The following is a 17,591-nucleotide window of genomic DNA, read 5'->3' as shown; positions in this document are numbered from 1 at the left end:
GCAATTTGTAGTATTACACGAAGTGAGGCTGGCAGAACTGTTTCGTATCCGATCTCGCATAATTACAAAACGGTGTAAGAGAATACGGCTGCTCCAGGGAGAGATGCTCTCTGCATAGTCACTTCGCGTTGAGAGCGCAGCACCTAGAAGGTATACGAGCCGCCCACTGTGATGGCTTTCGATATAGCGCGCGCGCCGGCGATCGCGACCGCGCCCTTAGATTCAAAGTTGCTCCTTGGGCGACACTACCCCCCCCCCCCCCACCGCGTCTTTTACAGCAAAAGCTGTTATGAGATCCTTTCAACGGCCGTTTTTGGCGCGTAGTTGTCCGCCGCCGCCGCCGGTGTCCGTAACCGCTATCGCACGAAATAAGAAGAAAAGGGAAATAAAAAATTTCCAGAATGGAACGAGGTTCGCACCTGGGTCCTCTGCGTGGGAGCCCAGCGTTCTACCTTAGGGCCATGCCGGTGCTTGAAACTGCGTTGCAAAAAGACCCTATAACAGGCTTCATGCAGGGAAAGAACCACAGTAATATTATGTAATGTAGTGTGGTAGAAGAGTAAAATAATAACCAGGCGTCACACAAACGCAAATTCTGTAACCGGGTGTCACCAATGCGAATTGCGCAACGAGTGGGTTGTTGAATGCTTCCAACCAATTACAAAGGCCTCTGCGATAATTCTTCATCGTCATCAGCCACAGCCTCAACAAAGTGCACATAATGCCTTAGTGTTTAGCGAGTATCACGGTTCTCAGCAGAATGACGAAAAATTGCACAGTGACTGCTTCCCTATATCACAAAAATTATGTTGATTTATAGCGTAGTGGGTTCCTCGCAAGCGCACTTCTATTGGTTGCCAAGGAAGCCCATAAGGCTCTCATGATCCATTTCCTCAGGCTCTCAATAAGTTAATTCCCTCTCTCCTCTATCGCTCTCCGTTTATCCGGTTAACGTATGTTATAAAGCGTGGTGGGACACTTAAGTAATGACTGGGCGTCACACAATATGAATTACGCAACTAGTGGGTCGTATAAAGCTTCCAAACCATTACAAAGGGCTCAGCCATATTTCTTGCACACAATGCACATAATGCCTTAGAGATGGTACCTCGCTCCTCCGCAGAATAACGAATAATGTCGCGGTGGGTGTTTCCCAACTTCCCAAAAATTATGATTTGTGGCGTAGTGGGTATGTTGCTAATGTACTTGTATTAGTAGCCATGACAGAGTTTATAACAGGCTCTAGAAAGTTCGCTCTTCCAGCTTTCGCTGTGACTGTGCTGCGCTTTTTGCGCCGGCCTGGCATTTTTTCCATGCTCGTTAATATGGGTGTGGCGTTTCTTGTCTGCTTCGACGGCAGGCCTCCCGAGTGGGTGATGTTACGCATGCACCGTTCGAGTGACGGAAACGGAACGCCTCGTTTGATCTCTGCTTCGGCCGCGTTCGTCGCCCCGCTCGCGCGCTTTTAGCCGCGGTAGAACGTAGATGCGAGGGGGATTTAATCCATTTGGACTTCATACCGGGAGGACATGACGGCAACGGCGACGGCAAAAAACCGTCGAGACTGTCCATATAATTGCTGTCGCAATAAAAAGCGTGTGGTTGAAGTCTGCTACACCAGGTGTCGCAACAGTCCAAGCTGCTCATAATGTTTCAGTGAATTCAATCAATTATTTTCATAAATTAACCTCCCAGTTTTGGTCTTTACCTTAGACAACGTCATGCTCCGATATCATATTTCCGATTTAACTCTTGAACCTTATAACTCTTGCGGAAAAGTCGCACTCAGGTGGCCAGAAAATTGTCGGAAGATGCATAGATGAGAAAGGTGCACAAGTGTCAGTGTACAGTATTTGAATTTGTATCGCAATGAATTGCACTTTTTAGACAACTCTTGATAACTAAGTCGTTTGTAATTTTGCTACGGTGCTTTACAATGTGACTCGCGCATTGATAACAAATTGCGAGATTTGTAAAATTGGTTTGTTTGAAGGCTTCCGCTTAGACGGGCGTTTTCCTTGTTGGCGTTTCGCGCCCTCCAAACCTTAGTTTGCTATTGAAGATGCCTCAGGCCCCTCTTCCAGTCGCCTTCGCACGTCCCTTCGCGTAGTCCCCGAGAGCTTATATTTCTTCGCTATCGGCGTTTCACTCGTGCTGGTACCGTTAGATGAGGAACGTGTCGAGTAGTTACTACTTTCCAGCTTTTTCTCGGCGGTCACAACAGTTCGGGTCGAAGTAATGAGAGCCTATCGACGCACCATATGAATCTCTTGCTGCTTATTCCGCCGTTGGTGTAAGAAGCGCTGTCAGAGGAACTGCTCTAACGTGAACGCATGGATTTTGAACGGCGCAACAAGGCAGACGAAAAGACAAATGATCACAGGAGCACAAGCGCTGTTCTTGTTTGTTTATTTTGCGTTGTGTGTAGCCACGTGTGTCTATATATCTGATCTGTGCTATTGAATAAACTTTAGTTGTGAGTCGGCGCCTGTGTTAGTGTCATCATTGGTCTTTTCATCTGCCTTGTTGCGACGTTCAGAATCCATGCATCCGTACCAACTCGCGCAATTGTCAGTGCTACTCTATCGTGAACGGCTTTTTCGATGGAATGATAATCGTTCTGCGGCGCTACTTCCCATGGGCTAGCTGGCGCCCCTATTGGACTACTGCTAGACCGAGCACGGCGTTGTCCTTTGAGCTTTTTAACCGCACTGATCCCGAACTTGCGACGACGCTCCAAGGTGCTCTCACTCGTCGCACTGCTGGCGCTTTCAGATGTGCTGCCTGCGTAGAGGTTTCGTGCATCGTACTTGCTTCGAACCGTTGCACCTGACGCATTTAAGTCGCGCTCCTTTGTACTTTTGTCGGTCGTGCAAGAGGACGCGGATCTGGAACTTCCCAGCTTGGCTGTACTTCGCAGAGTGGCATTGCTGCTCAATGTGCTCGTAGCGAATGACATTCTGTCTGCCTTACGTTTGGCGTCTGATGAATCACTGCGGGTAGAAGTGGCCAAGGGGCTGTCGTGCCTCCGGCACCTTTTGCGTGTCCCAAAGACGAAGAGGCGCTGCGTATCTCAGCTGCTTCTACCTGGAGAGATTTTGTCACTTGAAAAGGCCATGCGACTACATCGATCTTTCTTTGCTTATGTCGTTTTAGTAGTGAAATGTCAGCGTTGTTGAAGCCGCTACGGAAATTGGAGATGGGCTGTGGTCACCTTGAGGCGGCGGCACGATGACGTCTGCCTGGTAGGGGCTTGCGCACATTTCATGTCTACTGCCTTGGCGCCACTCTTCACGAGCGTCACTATTTGAACCAGTTAAGCCTCGCAAGCATTTTCTTGCACCAAATGTCTTCGAATGGAATCGGCTTGGGCAGCCGGAGCGCCCTACATAGGCCGGCTGCGACCAGCCGCGCATTTGGGATTGTGGGGGCGAGGCCTTTCAACGTCTTTGGCAGGGGCGTGGTTGAACGGTCGTCATGTTGTGCAGCCCACGTCACCGCCTCTGCACGTGCAACATTTTGGCGCTTTTATAGTGCGGAAACGTTGCTCGTCCACAGGCGGTGACTCTGCAACTCTAAATGTTGTGCAACGTTTCCGCACTTTTATAGCGCGGGACGTTCCAGAGCTTCTACAGTTAACGTGCAGCTGCAACTTGCAATTACCAACTTTGCAGCTCAGTATGTCATCTCCTTCAACAGGTCAACATCAGGACTGGCACGATTTCACGACCCCGTAACGACAAGAGCCTGCAGATGGGGAAGGACAGCCTGCCAAGGATACTCAACAAATAAGAGCCGGCAGAAGAGCAGTGCCGTGTTCTAACGAGAAAAATTATTTTAAAATTATTCATTATATATACTGTATGGTGACTTTATTGGCAATTGTACAAACTGTCCACTTGTATTTCACGGTATTTGCAAGAAAATATTCTTTACTCTGAATTGCTTGTCTCGCTATGCATATTCTGTCCATTACAAAAGATTGCCTCTCTGTTATCCTTCCCATTTTATATGGAAACGTGATTCCCAACTGTCTTGTTCGCGTTCACTTAGTGTGGCCACTCAAGTTGCTGTTAAGCAGTTTTTATCCCGTACCTCACCACATCTTATACGTGCCTTGTACTTGTGGTATGTGAACTCAAATTCAAACTCAAGGTAGCCTGTAGATGATGGGGAACTTGCATGTAATTTCCATCTCATAAAAATAATCATCAGAATGAAAGATCAGCATCATCAAATATAAGGCAGTATGGCAGTGCCCACCTCCATGGAGCTAACAAAACAGCTGGCGAACTGGGCGTGTCGTTTGATGTCGCTGCGAGCCCTGTAACAGATATAATAAGAAATGAAAAAAAAATTGGCCTGCATCACTGGCTTAACGACGCGAAGGCTGAAGAAACAGCGAAGCTTTCTTCGTCACAATAGTAAGCTTCACAATACCTCGCAAGCATTCCAAAGCGTTTCCAAGTCAGTTGATAGCTTTCTATAAGCTGAAGTAGTTTCAGTCTCCTTTTCTGTCCGTATAATATTTTTTACCTCTGTTGCGAGGCACATCGAAGAGAGCTAAACTTTTTGGCTTGTCAAGTAGTGAATGCCAAATTTAGCAACCATTAAAGTCTTTGCGAATCTTTTTATCTGAAATCGTCAAAGTCTTCTTCATGTTCTTCACCTTGTTCATCTTCATAACCTTCGTAGAATTCATCTCCTCTCTCGTCCAGCACCACATTTCCCGATCTTCATTATACACGGTTTAAATGTGATCTTCTGTGGCACACCCATTTGCCTTTACATGGAGAATCTTCTCTCGTTCTTCATGCCAAATGGTGTCGTCCTGCCTCGGTTCCAGTGATGACAATCATCTGCCGATTGTTCGGTCAGTTCCACGTGTATTTGCACTTCATGATTATGGTCTCGTGCTCCCCATGAAGCAGGCATAGACACACCAATGTGCATGAGTTCATCGTATTCGATATTTCCAAAGACCAAGTAAATGCATGTCCCTCTAATAGCAGCTTGTCGACGAAGCCAAGATATTGAGAAGCACTTCGAAGAAATCGCACAACCATGAACTAGAGAAACCACTTCTCTCGTGTTATATCAATGTTGCACTCTCGAACCCCCACTAACGGCATGTTATGACGCAGTAGTTCCAATGTTTGAAGCGGAAAGTCTTTACGCTGATTTGCTAGAGATTGGGTGCCCGATTGCCATTACAATGACCAGACCACTGCCGATCTTCATTAATGCCGCTTCACCATTCATGTAAGCCCTAGATTGTCTATTATCCTATTCGGCAGTTGCTCTCGAGTGACTGGGCCTTTTACATTATTGATTCTAAAGGTCACAAAGTTTTCTATAATGTGGCCGGCGATCAGCTTCTCCTTCCAAAAGCGCGATTTACCGATTGCTAACATTCTAGTTATAGAGAGCTTGGAACATACCTGCTAGGCTAATTAGAGACAGCTTCGTCATTTTTAGTCGACCGGAAGTGACTAGTGGCGTTTTCCCAATCCCTCAGGCACACACCCACTAGGAGCTGCTCGCCGCGTTACGCCGATGGTTTCGGGAAAACCTCGAGCATAAACAGCATAGCTGTTAAAAATGCGGTTACACACGCGTGAACGTCATCTGCTGCAGATGAGCACAGTTAACCTTCTGTCGCCATATAAGTTTTGGGATCTTCGGAAATGTTTAACGGCAACCCTACGTATCACTGACATCTGGTGTCCATGTTCTCCATCAATCATCGACAGTAGGTGTCAGTAAGGCCAAATAAATTTTATCGGTTTATTTTCTGTATATACAGTTTGCCACACATAATTAAATTTTGTTAGCTTTTGTTTTTCCTTTTTATTTGATAGCTTTGTTTATTTCTGTGCGTATGGACAATATTAGCTACTGCGTGGCGAATCCACCTCGTGGGTATGAACCATTTATTGAGCCAGCAGTAACGACTGACGGTACGGGGGGCCGGTGGATCTAGCCGTTAGGCGATACGTCGCCTCTGCGGAGAAATAGGCCCCGAGACAGCGTCCTCGCCGGCTGTGGTTCCGCCGACATGTCTTCTACGACTCCAGGCACAGCGGGAACGGGCAAGCGGCGCAGTGGCACGGTGAAGAGACGAAGGTACACTATAAGCATCAGCAGTAGCAGCACGTCAGACGGTCACCGCTACTCGAAGAAACGCAAGTCAAAACGAAAACATCTATCCTCAAGCAGCGATACATCCAGCAGCCGTCATAGCCTGAGAAAGACAGGTATGTTACACCTTCTTCTAAACCCGCTTAAATTTCTCTCACGCCTTAATTGACTCTGCACGCTGTACCCGCTTTTATCACTGCTTTTATCACTATCAATTTGCTGAACGATCCTGTACCCGAAGCATGCACAACGTAACAATTTGTCATTGCAATTAAAGATTCAGTTCTACAAAAAAGGCAATCTCACCTCAGCAATTTAGGTGATATCACCGTTCCTGCTACAGCACATGATCGACTGTGCTATGTGTATATGAATGAATATAGAACCGAAACAAACTGATCCTTATCTTAGGCATCGGGATGAATGGCAGTAATACACGTGGCTGATGAAGATCATCTACTACCTTTTCAGCAACTCCATCAAGTCATCTTTTCTGTTTGTAATCAATACGCCGTTCACATCATTTCAATTTCAGCAATTCTTGGGATCTTGGTGCTTCCTTACTCTGTGTCTCAACATTTTTATACTGTCCCTATAGAGATCGCTTGGAAAAGTCATTACATAAGTAATCTTGCTTCATTACTGATAATTTGCCTTCGGGATCAGCGCCGGTCCTATGTGTACGCGTTTTTTCTGTCATCGTCATTGGTACTGTTTATTTTGCAAGAAACTGCCCCTTCTCTTTACGCATAGTATTCAACAGTGGGGCCAAAAGCCCAGTAGTAGCCCTTAATGGTAAATTATAAAATGAATGATGAACATGGTGATAAAGATCTGTCCCCTTACGCTGGCATGTAGTAGGGACAAAGGGATCCTTCATCTTAATTTTTTTCTTAAATAACTTCTTCTAATAACAATGAGTGGTAAGTTTTGAAAACGCAATTCTGGAACAGTAAAATAAGAATATTGCCTTTGTTTGTTGTGTTGTGCGGCTGTAACATTTACTTAATCTGTTTTAATTTTCAGGTCTGCAAAAAAGCAGCGTGGCTGGAGAAGTGATTCCTCGCGTAGCAGTGGCAAAAGGAAGTCGAAGAAGCGACGCCGCAGGAAGAGCTCGTCCAGCGAGTCTACGCCCAAGCGCCAGACCAAGCGCAAGAACAAGTCCAAGGCCAAGACAGTAAGCGAGTCCAGCGGCGACACGTCGAGCCGTGGCAACAATGCCTTGCAGAAGGGCAGAACCAAAACTGTACGACATAGCTCTGTAAACCCGTCGAAAGCCAGAAAAACAAGTGATTATCGTGACAGGGACACAGCTAACGATCTCCAGCCACCGAGCGCGGCTATTGTCGACGCGGAAGTCAGTCAGCAGCGAGCAGCTAAAATGCCCTGCTTACGCAGTGCCCTTTCTGTGCAAGAGCACAGTGGCGAAGAAGCGCTCAGCGAAGGGACAAACGGTATACTCAAGGACTACAGCCGAAAAAAACGCTTCGCTCCGATGAGCAGAATGGTGTAAAGAACAACATGTTCCGATTAGCAGCCGATCAAGAGCAAGAAGAAGAATCAAGTGAGGACAGCAGCAAAAAGAAGAAGCGCAAAAGCAAAGCGGATGATAATTCGGTGACCGAGGCTGGACAAAAGACCGACGGAGAAGCTTCGCAAGATTCCTGCGAGAGCGAGTATAGTTCTGAATGCGAGCCGGAGGATGATCCAGCAGAGCCGGTGGAGGGTGCCACTGAAGATCAGGATCTGCCTCCGATGGAAGGACAGCCACCATCGCCAGCGGATCCAGACTTGGCCGCAGTCCTTGCCGATCTCCTTTTTGACATATTCTTCGCATTGCTTTGGCAGTTGATTCAGAAGTTCGGTCAGCCTCAACATGCTTAAAAGCGTGCAGTATGATCCACCGTAGGTTCCGCCAAAAGACACATTGCAATATAAGCAAATTTCTGTACGAGTTTGAAGCAATTAAAATGCTTAGTACTGCGTTATGCGTCACGTTGGTTAGCATATAATAATATAAAAAAACTACTGTTGAAAGAATATTTCTGCTCACATGATTTTTCGCGACTCTAACGCTCGGGAGACGGCGTAGAATCACTTTATGGCAAGATGAGTAATCATCAATGTTGGGCTAGTTATACGCATTCATAATGAAAACTTGCGCAGAAAGTCAAGTAACAAGTTGAAACGAAAACTGGACAGGCACGGCCCAATTTTACCTTTTCATACCGTCTCTTGTGTTTTGCGCTGTATTCCATCACAGATATCAGGGAAGGGTCCCACTGCACCGCGCGACCCCGCGTGCCGCAGGATCAGCCATCGCTAGTTCGGGAGCTCTGTCGATCCAATCTCCCAGGAAAAGTGTTGGAATTGGGTTCACTCACCATCGAGGAAATGCACTAAAGAAGACGATACACGCACGGCTGAAGAGGTGCCAGCGACCGCTTATTATCAATGGTGGCACCATCTCAAGGGCCAGTATTTTCGTGCCACAATAGACCACCCAAAGAGTGCAAGATAACCGAACTATGATATCACGGTCATCTCTGAATGTCTTCTAGCTGCACATACGACTTTTCGCTACTGCGCCAGATTATAACCGCAATCATAAACACTCTCTCGACCGGAGACAGAGAAAAAAAGCTCACACTACCTTCACTCACGCTAAAGAGAAAACCAGGTGAAACGTGTGCTCTCACGGTTGATTCACTCCGAATTCCCACTTGATTCAGCCTTAATTTAGATAAATTTCCTTTAAACCTTGATGCCCTGGGTATTTCAAATTTCATTATTCTTATATTCGTTTTTCTTTATGTAGAATTAGAACCAGTTTTCTGGTAATGTACATTTGATTTACGTTAACTCGCCCTTTATGCACGTCTAACTCAACTTACTTCTCTTTTGACTCCCTTTATTTCACCTCAATTTGATTCACTTTTAATGAACCCATATTATCCCCCGGGACATAGAAGTATGCGCCACACGCAAGTTTTCGCATGATTCCTGTTCATCGAGCCAGATTTTTTTTACGTATGAGCAATATGAGGCTTTCGCCTTAGCGGGTCTGGGCTGAACGCGAGACTTCTCGCCAGAGCAATTCACCTCGAGATCTTTGAGTGGCGCCCTCTCGCGTATGACGTCAGAGAGGGGACTCGGGTGCCGCTTTTCGCGCTCGCGCTCGCTACGTCAAGGCTGCTCGGCGCTACCGGCCAGTATGTCCTGCTCTAGTTATTGAAAAATTAGTGGGCAATTCATAAAGCAATTTGTACTGAATGTTCAAGCAAAATGGCCCAGCGAAATCGAGCGGAGTTGCCGTCAGGAGCACGGTCAGCGTCGATTGCTCCTGGTGTCATCTGCTAGCCATCAATGTGTACATCTGCATGTATGGCAACGATTTCTTTTCCCGACTGTTCTATGGCTGTGGCGCACTAAAATGACTTTGCAGCCCATTTTCGATCACTCATTTTAGCGTTCGATCTTCGGCTAGCGTGTCCGCGTTAAAGTGCAATATACGTATGCCACGTGCTGCGCGTGTTCGGTTGCCGAGCCGCGCTCCTTCGATTCAGTTCCTTTATTTTGGAATTTTAAGCGCATGACAAGCGACGTGTGATGCCTTTCAAAAAAAATTAAATGGTCGTTACAGGCGACAACCTTGATTAAATCCAATTTTTTAGCAGCTGCCATGTAAGCGCGTCGAAAGTGTTGAAGTTTAAACAAGAAATAATAAAAGTGAGAGCACGTGTCAAATGGGGATGCACGACGGTGATATCAAATATTTCGTAGGTTCTGCGGCGTTGTTTTTTTTTTGTGGCAAATTTTAATCCCTACATCATAAATCGACGTTTGGTGACTTGTTCCCGGTCGTTTGAAAGTATGCTGAACAGAATTAGTGTAATCACACTTACGTAGATAAATAAAAAGCTTCGCATCGAAAGTCGTAGCAAGATGTATTTGCAATAATATAGTGTAATTCAGTCTCAACGGTCCACTCCTGATAGAACGCGATGCGGTCACTGCACTAAAAAGACTCGCAGGGTCCCTTATTCACTTGCCTAAGATGACTCGAAGGCGAAATCCATCTTCTTCTGTTCAGGGTCGATGCATTGTTCCTTCCCCGCCCCCTTCTGAATGCTTTTTGGACGTAAAGTGGTTTTGTACTGCCTCCAGGATCAGAGGCATTTCAAGATTTCTGCACCTTACCTGGTTTTGCACTGCCTCTGTCCCGACGTGGGAGCGGCCCGCTGCGCGCTAATCGCGCGTACCGAAGGACTAAAATAAAGTTGTTCATCCATCCATCCATTCGTCAGTGATCGGCCCTTTTTTGACCAAGCGACGATGTCATGACATGACGATGACGTCATAGTGGCGTGATGGTGACGTCACAAATTTTTGGCGATATGTGACGTTATGATGACGTCATATTGCCTTGAAAGTCATGCTGGACTAAAAACTAGTCATCAAAATCAACTCCCGTTTCTATTCGCCGCGAGATCGGGCTACAGGTGGCAGCACCGCCGCCGCGCTAGTGTGGATAGGCGGTTGTCGGCGCGTATACAAACGCACACAACAGCGCTTCGTTGTGTCAATTTGATCCGATTTCCGGCAAACAAACTGCGTTCACTGCAGCTTTCTGGTAATATGTGCGCTCTTCACGAAGCGCGCCGAACGTTACTATTACTTGTGAGAGAAGCGCGCTCTGCCAACAAACGGGTTGCTCACCTTCGAGAAGAGTCGGCGTTTTCGCAATGGATGACGTTTTCCTTGTTGTATTTGTACGCGTTTGCTTGTGTTCCCCCTACTACGCACTACTGTAGCGCGACTGAATTGAGTACTTCTTGTTCATTCCGGATAGCCCACAACAAAATGAAAACTCGTATTCCTGCACGATGAGTTCAAAAGCACTTTGTGCACTGCGTGCACAAATATTCATCCGCATTTCTTATTCAGTTCTCCATGAAATGTAGGACAGTTGATAGCTATACTGAGGAAAGCTACGTGGCTGACAGCACTTTAGCACTACGGAGACGTTAAACACGCACACGCTTGTTTTTATCCCAGTAACAGTACACGAAGGTAACCGTACAGCACGGAACTTTCTTCGATTGATTACTTGCCTGACAGTAATTGGAACAAAGGCCCGGTTATTTCACGGGTCCAAAGTAGTTTGTTCATGCGAATAATGTCCGCTGCCTTCCGTCAATCTATAACAACGCAACACAAATGTTCACGATAATGAAAAGAAAAAAAAAAAGATGTGCTTCGCGTGAAATTACTAGGAACATAAATGTAAAGTACGACGTTTGCATTAATTTTGGTCATCAGCTAGGGCTCTTTAGCGCGTAACTTAATATAAGTACATGGGTGTCTGTATAAATTTCACAAGTTAAAATTGAGCTAGGCAACTCAGTTTTTACGATTTCCGTGTCATTCCATTTTCTGTTTTTGGGGGGACAAGTTAAGTACGGGAGTGGCAGACGTGATTCACAGAAATATTCTGTGTAGTGGGACCAGGACCGTATACACAACTAAAGCTCGTCGCATAACCCATAAATGACAGTCCCGAAGTTATACACCTAACCACAACGCGCGAGTGCATGAGAGCCTTTTTTTTCTTACTACCGAGCCGCTAAAAGGCTATATTAACATGACATTTATTACTTCTCATCTTTAAGACAACGCCAGTGTACTTTGCAATGCGCTTTGAACCACAGAAAGGGACCTACACCGATATGACTCTCGTGAACGGAGGGTACGACGACCACACACAGCACTCTCGACAATATACTCACTGATCTTATTACAGTACATATACAGCCGATCAAGGCCTAATGCTTCTTACATCGTTTTAGGCATACGTACGTGCGATGAAAGTTGCACTAACTCAGCGGAACAAACAGCCTTTTGAGGACCTGCATGACGTGCGTGCACATGCAACCACAACGTGGCTAGCAGACGACGCATGGAGCAATCCACACTTGGTTCGGTTCAGCCAGAAGCCGCCAGGTGGCGACTCCGCTCGATCTCGCGGCCAATACAGCAAATACCCACTGGTATATATCTGGAAAATTGTAATGTCGCGCTACAAAGCGCGCGGTTTCTCAGAACGTTTCAAAATCGCCTGTAAGAAAGACATGGGGTCGTATCGCAAACAACATGGCTGATCCCTCTGTCATATTAATCGGTATAATACAAAAGTTAAACGTGTCTTCACAGATGTAGTTGAGCGTTTTTTGTACATTGTTTCGCCATAAGGGCGAGGAATGAATGCTACAGCAACAAATTTTAATGTCACGCGTAGCACTACAAGCCACTCGAAACTTCCAACGCGTTGCTCAAGCAGAAAGGTCGCACGGAAAGAACATACACAGGATGACCGCTAACTAACAACTGTCACAGCTCGACAGTTAAAACGCTGTGATCAAACACAAAGGAGGACGCACGAAACCAACTAGATGATCGTGAACTGTCATAGTTGTAACGTATTTGTGTGTGAGCAGCGCGCCCTTTACGCAAAAGCGGCCGCTGCAGTGAGCGAAGTGGCCTTCGTGGTCTCCGTAACTTCAACGCAAACTTGCAGTGAAAGCACAATACATACAAACCACCCCCATCACGAGATATGCGCGCGCGCACGAGCACGCTCTGTTGAGCGCGCGCGCGGCGACGACCTTCAAAGCGCAGCCTTCGAGCCCTTCGCGCTATCTCGCTAGTGATAACAAAAACACGCTAGGTGCCACCGAGCTCGGAGTACCGCCAACGGTAAATTATGTATATAAACAGCTCACCGCTAGTATGCTGTCGAACGTGCCGTCTGTGGGTGAGTCGTTTAGCGCCCCGCGCTGCGTTGCGAGGAGTCGTACGTTCGACTCCCCGCGATGGAACTCTTCCTTCTAGTTTTTTCTTTGCCATCTCTTAGTCTATATTTTACAACGTGATATCCTTGACGGAAATTCGACAGTGGAACCGTGGTGCACCTCGGCAATAAAACACTTTCGTGTTAAAAAATAAATATTCTTGGAAGCTATCTGTTTTTTGCCTCCCAGCTTAATTTCAAACAGAATTTTTCAGTTTGTCATTGCTATATAGAACAGGGAGTAGATTTCAAGTTCTGGGTCTTTCGTCACATATTATTTTCCTTCAGATACGGCAGCCTGCCACTGCTGCCGCCTGAAGAGCTGGCGTTACGCGCGCATGTTCCTAAATCGTGATCGTGTGCAGGGTTTCGTTATTTCAAGCAATCAGGCAATGCACTATTCACGTCATTCATTGTTTTCTTCTTCCTCTTGTTCTGCTTTCTCTCTTTTATTCCAAAGCGCAGTCGGTCACATTATTAACGTATGACAAAGCTACAGGACATAAGCCATCATTAGCTCGCTCTTCCGCAGTTTCGCAGGGTGCCTAGCACGTCCTTCTTTCATTCGAATTTTCAAGACAAACGTTTTGTCACCACGAGCCGCCTTCGCAACGAAGACCTGCAACGAAGGCGCAATAAATATGAAGAAGGCAACAGTTAGTCCAACAAACGGGTATATGCCACATAAATGTGGGCGGTCTATTGGAAAATTATCATCATAAACGGGTATGTGTTACATAACTTTTGTAAATCCCATTACTCACCACTGATCTACTAAAAAGGAAGAAAGCGACAGAGTCCAACACTGGAGAACAGGAAAGGCAACGACGGCTGCGAGAAGACCCCGAAGCGATGGAAGGCCTACACCAACAACGACCTGCCCGTAGATATATGAGAGGTGCGAACGCTTGGTTTCAGAGCGAGTTTCTGTCTCTGGAGTTTGGACATCTCTGTCGTGTCTATGACTGTCCTGTGGTTTAACTCGAACCTCTCTGCGCTGAGAATCGACGTAGACACAACCTAGCATCACCTAGCTAAAGCCTAGCAACGACCTGGAAGCAACCTAGAAACAACCCTCATCATCACTGTAAAAACTTTTTCTTAAAAAAAACAGAAATTGTCTGGCAGCTGGCCTGCCAGAAAATTTCTGTTCTCTTTCTGTTTTCTTTACTTCGACTGGGTAGCGCAAAAAACACGGAACAAAAGATAGAGACGTAGACAGCACAAGCGCTAACTTCAAACCACGTTTATTTTGGAACACGCAAGAATATATACACCACTAATCACAACGATCTCAACTATCGGCTCATGATACGACAACCCATTAGACTAACAAGAAAAAAAACCATTCGTACTTTGCGCTACCCAGTCGAAGTAATGCAACTTTACCAACCTGCCCAACTTGCCGCACTTATCAGTCTTATTTCTGTTTCTGTTTTTACGTTTTTGTAATTTTACATGTCTCTTCTGTTCCTGCTAACAGAAAATTTCTGTAATTTACATGGTTTTTTCTGTTTTCACTAACAGAAAATGTCTAATGTTACATGCTTTTTTGTTCTCAGTAACAGTAAATTTCTGTAATTTGGGATGGTTTTTTCTGTTTTCAGTAACAGAAAACTACTGTACCTTCACATAGTTTTTTTGGTTCTCACTAACAGAGAATTTCTGTAATTGTACTACACTTTTGGTTCTATAGTACAGAAATCTTCTGTGACTTGACAAGGTCTTTGTTTTCATTTGTTCAGTACAGGGAGTTTCTGTAATTAAAATAGGCTTTCTGCTTAGTAACAAGAAATTTTTGAAATTGTATTTCTTTCTCATCAAAGCAACGTCAGTTGACAAATGTTCTACAATTTGACAGGTTATGCAAACCTAAAATGTATGTGGTGCAAGAATAGAAAATCTCACAAACAGAAAGCACCACAATTTTTTGCATCTGCATTGTCCCCTTTATAGCACGCATCCTCTCTCACAAATTCGTTAATTCAGTAAACCACAGAGTGAAATGCAAACAAGTTTATTGACATGAAACGTAGAAGTTCAGGCAGTTGCCAACACGTGCATCTTGAAATACGAGAGATGTCCATATTCCATGCGGTCACTATGCGTTATTCGAAGGTCGCTGGTTCGGTCACTGCCAGCGGCACGTTATCTTTTCGTCCACTTTGCTTTCTTCACATTTGCTTCGTAAAGACTACAAGTAACATACCCTGTAGTTGCCTTGGCTTTCTTGTCTGTTGTATTTAATGTTGTGTCTAACAAAGAAAAACAAGCCATTACAATTCTCGCTTCGTTCACTAACTATGCCCACAGTATCACAAGGGGTCCAGATTAACGAATATCCCGGAGATATTGTTCGAGTTCCAGGCACAGATGTTTAAAAGTCAAGTCCTTGAGGGAGCTAATCAATGACGCCACTTTCGGGGTTCATGTTGTGCTGTTTCCTACGTGTATGCTCAGTCTTTATGCCCTTTCCGGGACTGACAGTGGCAATTGACCTAAAAAGAAGAGGCAATTCTGTTTAGCAGTCCAGAAGTACCTAAATATTCTTAGATACAGTGTAACTACAAAGGCATCCACTTTAAAAATAGGCTTTTCTGCATACATCCATCTCTACTTACATTACGTTGACTTTATATACAATATTGCCACATAAGTCTAAAATGAAACTTCTAACCTATCCAACACTACAATTAGAATTTGAACCTTGTAATGTCTAAGTGCTGACAGCCAGAATGTTTAGCAGTATATCATAAAAGAGTTAGCTTCTCATTGAAGGGATAATGGTTTAGTTTTAGTATTTTGTTCCAAAACGCTTTCATTTCCTTTTAACTAAATGAAGCCATCTCAATAAATAAAGGTATTTTATGTGAGCAATATACCATACATTTTTTTTTCAATGTTACTGGAAAGCTAGAGTTATTGACCAAAGTGTTGTGCCCAAGATTTAGTTTCAATCTCACCTATGAGTGAACTCCAGGGAAAGACTTGCCTCTTTTGGGTAGGCAACGTTGACGCAAAGTATGCCAGGAATAATATCTTGAACGCCTCTCTAGGACTGCATGTTTGCATGAAAGGAATGTTGTCAATGCAAACTGTGAAGGACTTCGCTGTCAGGAAACCACCACCTGCAAGTTGAAAATTTGGGTTCATAATTTATTCATATTTAGAAGGGGAGAATAGCATACCTTTCGCTAATATGAAAGGCCATCTTGGCATTTCCTGAAGGTCATCATCCCAGATGGTATCCTTGAATAAAGAAACGAGCAATGATCCAATAAGTAGGCACGAGGCAAAATAGAATTTGTTAATTTGTTAATAACAGGAAACAGCGTGGGCAAACGGGACAAGAAAAGCTGACAGGACTTTCTTGTCCCGTTTGCCCGCGCTGTTTCTATTATGAAGCCAAGCCAACAAGCTCAAGCCCTTTTAAACAATTTGTTAAAACTGGATGTTTGCACATATTTTAACACTGCGTGCTCTCAAACACTTTGATCGCCCCAGCGATGCTTAACAAAAAGCACAATGCAAGAAAAAGATGAAAAATAAACATGCGATTTTCAGGCTGCATTAGCACCGAATCTCTTGCCCCAAGTGGAAGTGAAATGGCGCATTTTGAAAGTGCCGGTCTGCACCTGCGATGGTTCGCTCTATTTTCGGTGTACAATGGAGCCCGAATATGTCGAACTCGATGGAGATTGTGAAATAGTTCGATATATAAATATTTCGATATTCGAAATTGTGCTCGTAATAAAAACTTAGCACATCTCTGACAAATGTGTGAACTTGCAAAAAGACGGCAGATTACCGATTGGTGTATCAAAAAGCAGCAACGTCGATAGGCACACGACGGTGATAAGTGATTTATTTTATGAGCAAAAAGCTTATCAGGTCAACGGGGCTCAACTGGCAGCACACGTGAAATGCGCAAGAAGCAAGAAGTGCTGAATAAAAAAAGATTATTGCAGTGGCTTAGCTCGGCTATGCCAGGATAACGTACCGTTAGCAAAGGTTCAGCTAATTATTCTTAGCTTTCCTGAATGTCTAGGATTAGCTTGATTATAATGCTTACTGCTACTTCAATGACACACACACGGTATACGTATTATGTGGCACATGTATATTTTTTGCCAGGCAACTACTTCGGGATCCGATGAGTTAAGTTTCTCCCGCTCTTCTGCGCCGTTGAGCAGCATTTGCGTTCTCCTTCTCTATGGCTATACCACACTGGCAAACGCCAGTCAGAGGCGCTATCAAGCGGCTCCAGCGCAGTGTAAGACGGCGACTGCACAGCGAAGGCGAATAGCTGCGCGCGCGCCGGCGCCAATACGTCTGCCACGGCTACGACGTCACTCCTCTGGAAAGCGCAGACCGGCGGTGGCGAGTCGCGCGCTGCGGCGGCGGAGTGCGCCGGAGGTGCCGGCTCCGGTGCGTGACATCACTGATCCTCGCGCATGCGCAGCACGGCTCTTGAGGAGCCCCGCGAAACTGGCTCGGCTAGGCCAATGGAGCTAACGCTACAAAAGGTCAGTTTGGTGCCCAGAAAGACATACCCTCTAGTCGTAAGTAAGCGCTGTAGTCACATTCAATATCCAGCGCC

At 45.4% G+C, this 17,591-nt stretch overlaps 2 protein-coding genes across 2 annotated transcripts in view; one reads left to right on the top strand and one right to left on the bottom strand.

The window, feature by feature from the left end:
- LOC119406709 (atlastin-2) overlaps positions 1 to 17,591 on the bottom strand; it is a 210,661-nt gene that overhangs the window by 102,829 nt on the left and 90,241 nt on the right. The window lies entirely within an intron of this gene.
- Positions 6,059 to 8,025, top strand: LOC119406708 (uncharacterized). Its single transcript, XM_037673438.1, has 3 exons — positions 6,059 to 6,126; positions 7,168 to 7,318; positions 7,645 to 8,025. Exons 1-3 carry the CDS (start codon positions 6,059 to 6,061, stop codon positions 8,023 to 8,025), a joined length of 600 nt encoding a protein of 199 aa, XP_037529366.1.

Source organism: Rhipicephalus sanguineus, chromosome 10, assembly GCF_013339695.2.
Source record: "Rhipicephalus sanguineus isolate Rsan-2018 chromosome 10, BIME_Rsan_1.4, whole genome shotgun sequence".
Classification (NCBI taxonomy): domain Eukaryota; kingdom Metazoa; phylum Arthropoda; class Arachnida; order Ixodida; family Ixodidae; genus Rhipicephalus; species Rhipicephalus sanguineus.
The sequence above is the reverse complement of the archived record's forward strand: the minus strand, read 5'-3'. Positions and strand labels throughout refer to the sequence as shown.

What these genes read in the sequence shown, in the direction of transcription:
- LOC119406708 (XM_037673438.1), top strand. Translation starts at nt 6,059, where the DNA reads ATGTCTTCTACGACTCCAGGCACAGCGGGAACGGGCAAGCGGCGCAGT. An exon ending in GGCACGGTGAAGAGACGAAG is followed by an intron (nt 6,127 to 7,167) that starts GTACACTATAAG and finishes TTTAATTTTCAG; the next exon opens with GTCTGCAAAAAAGCAGCGTG. An exon ending in ACAAGTCCAAGGCCAAGACA is followed by an intron (nt 7,319 to 7,644) that starts GTAAGCGAGTCC and finishes TCCGATGAGCAG; the next exon opens with AATGGTGTAAAGAACAACAT.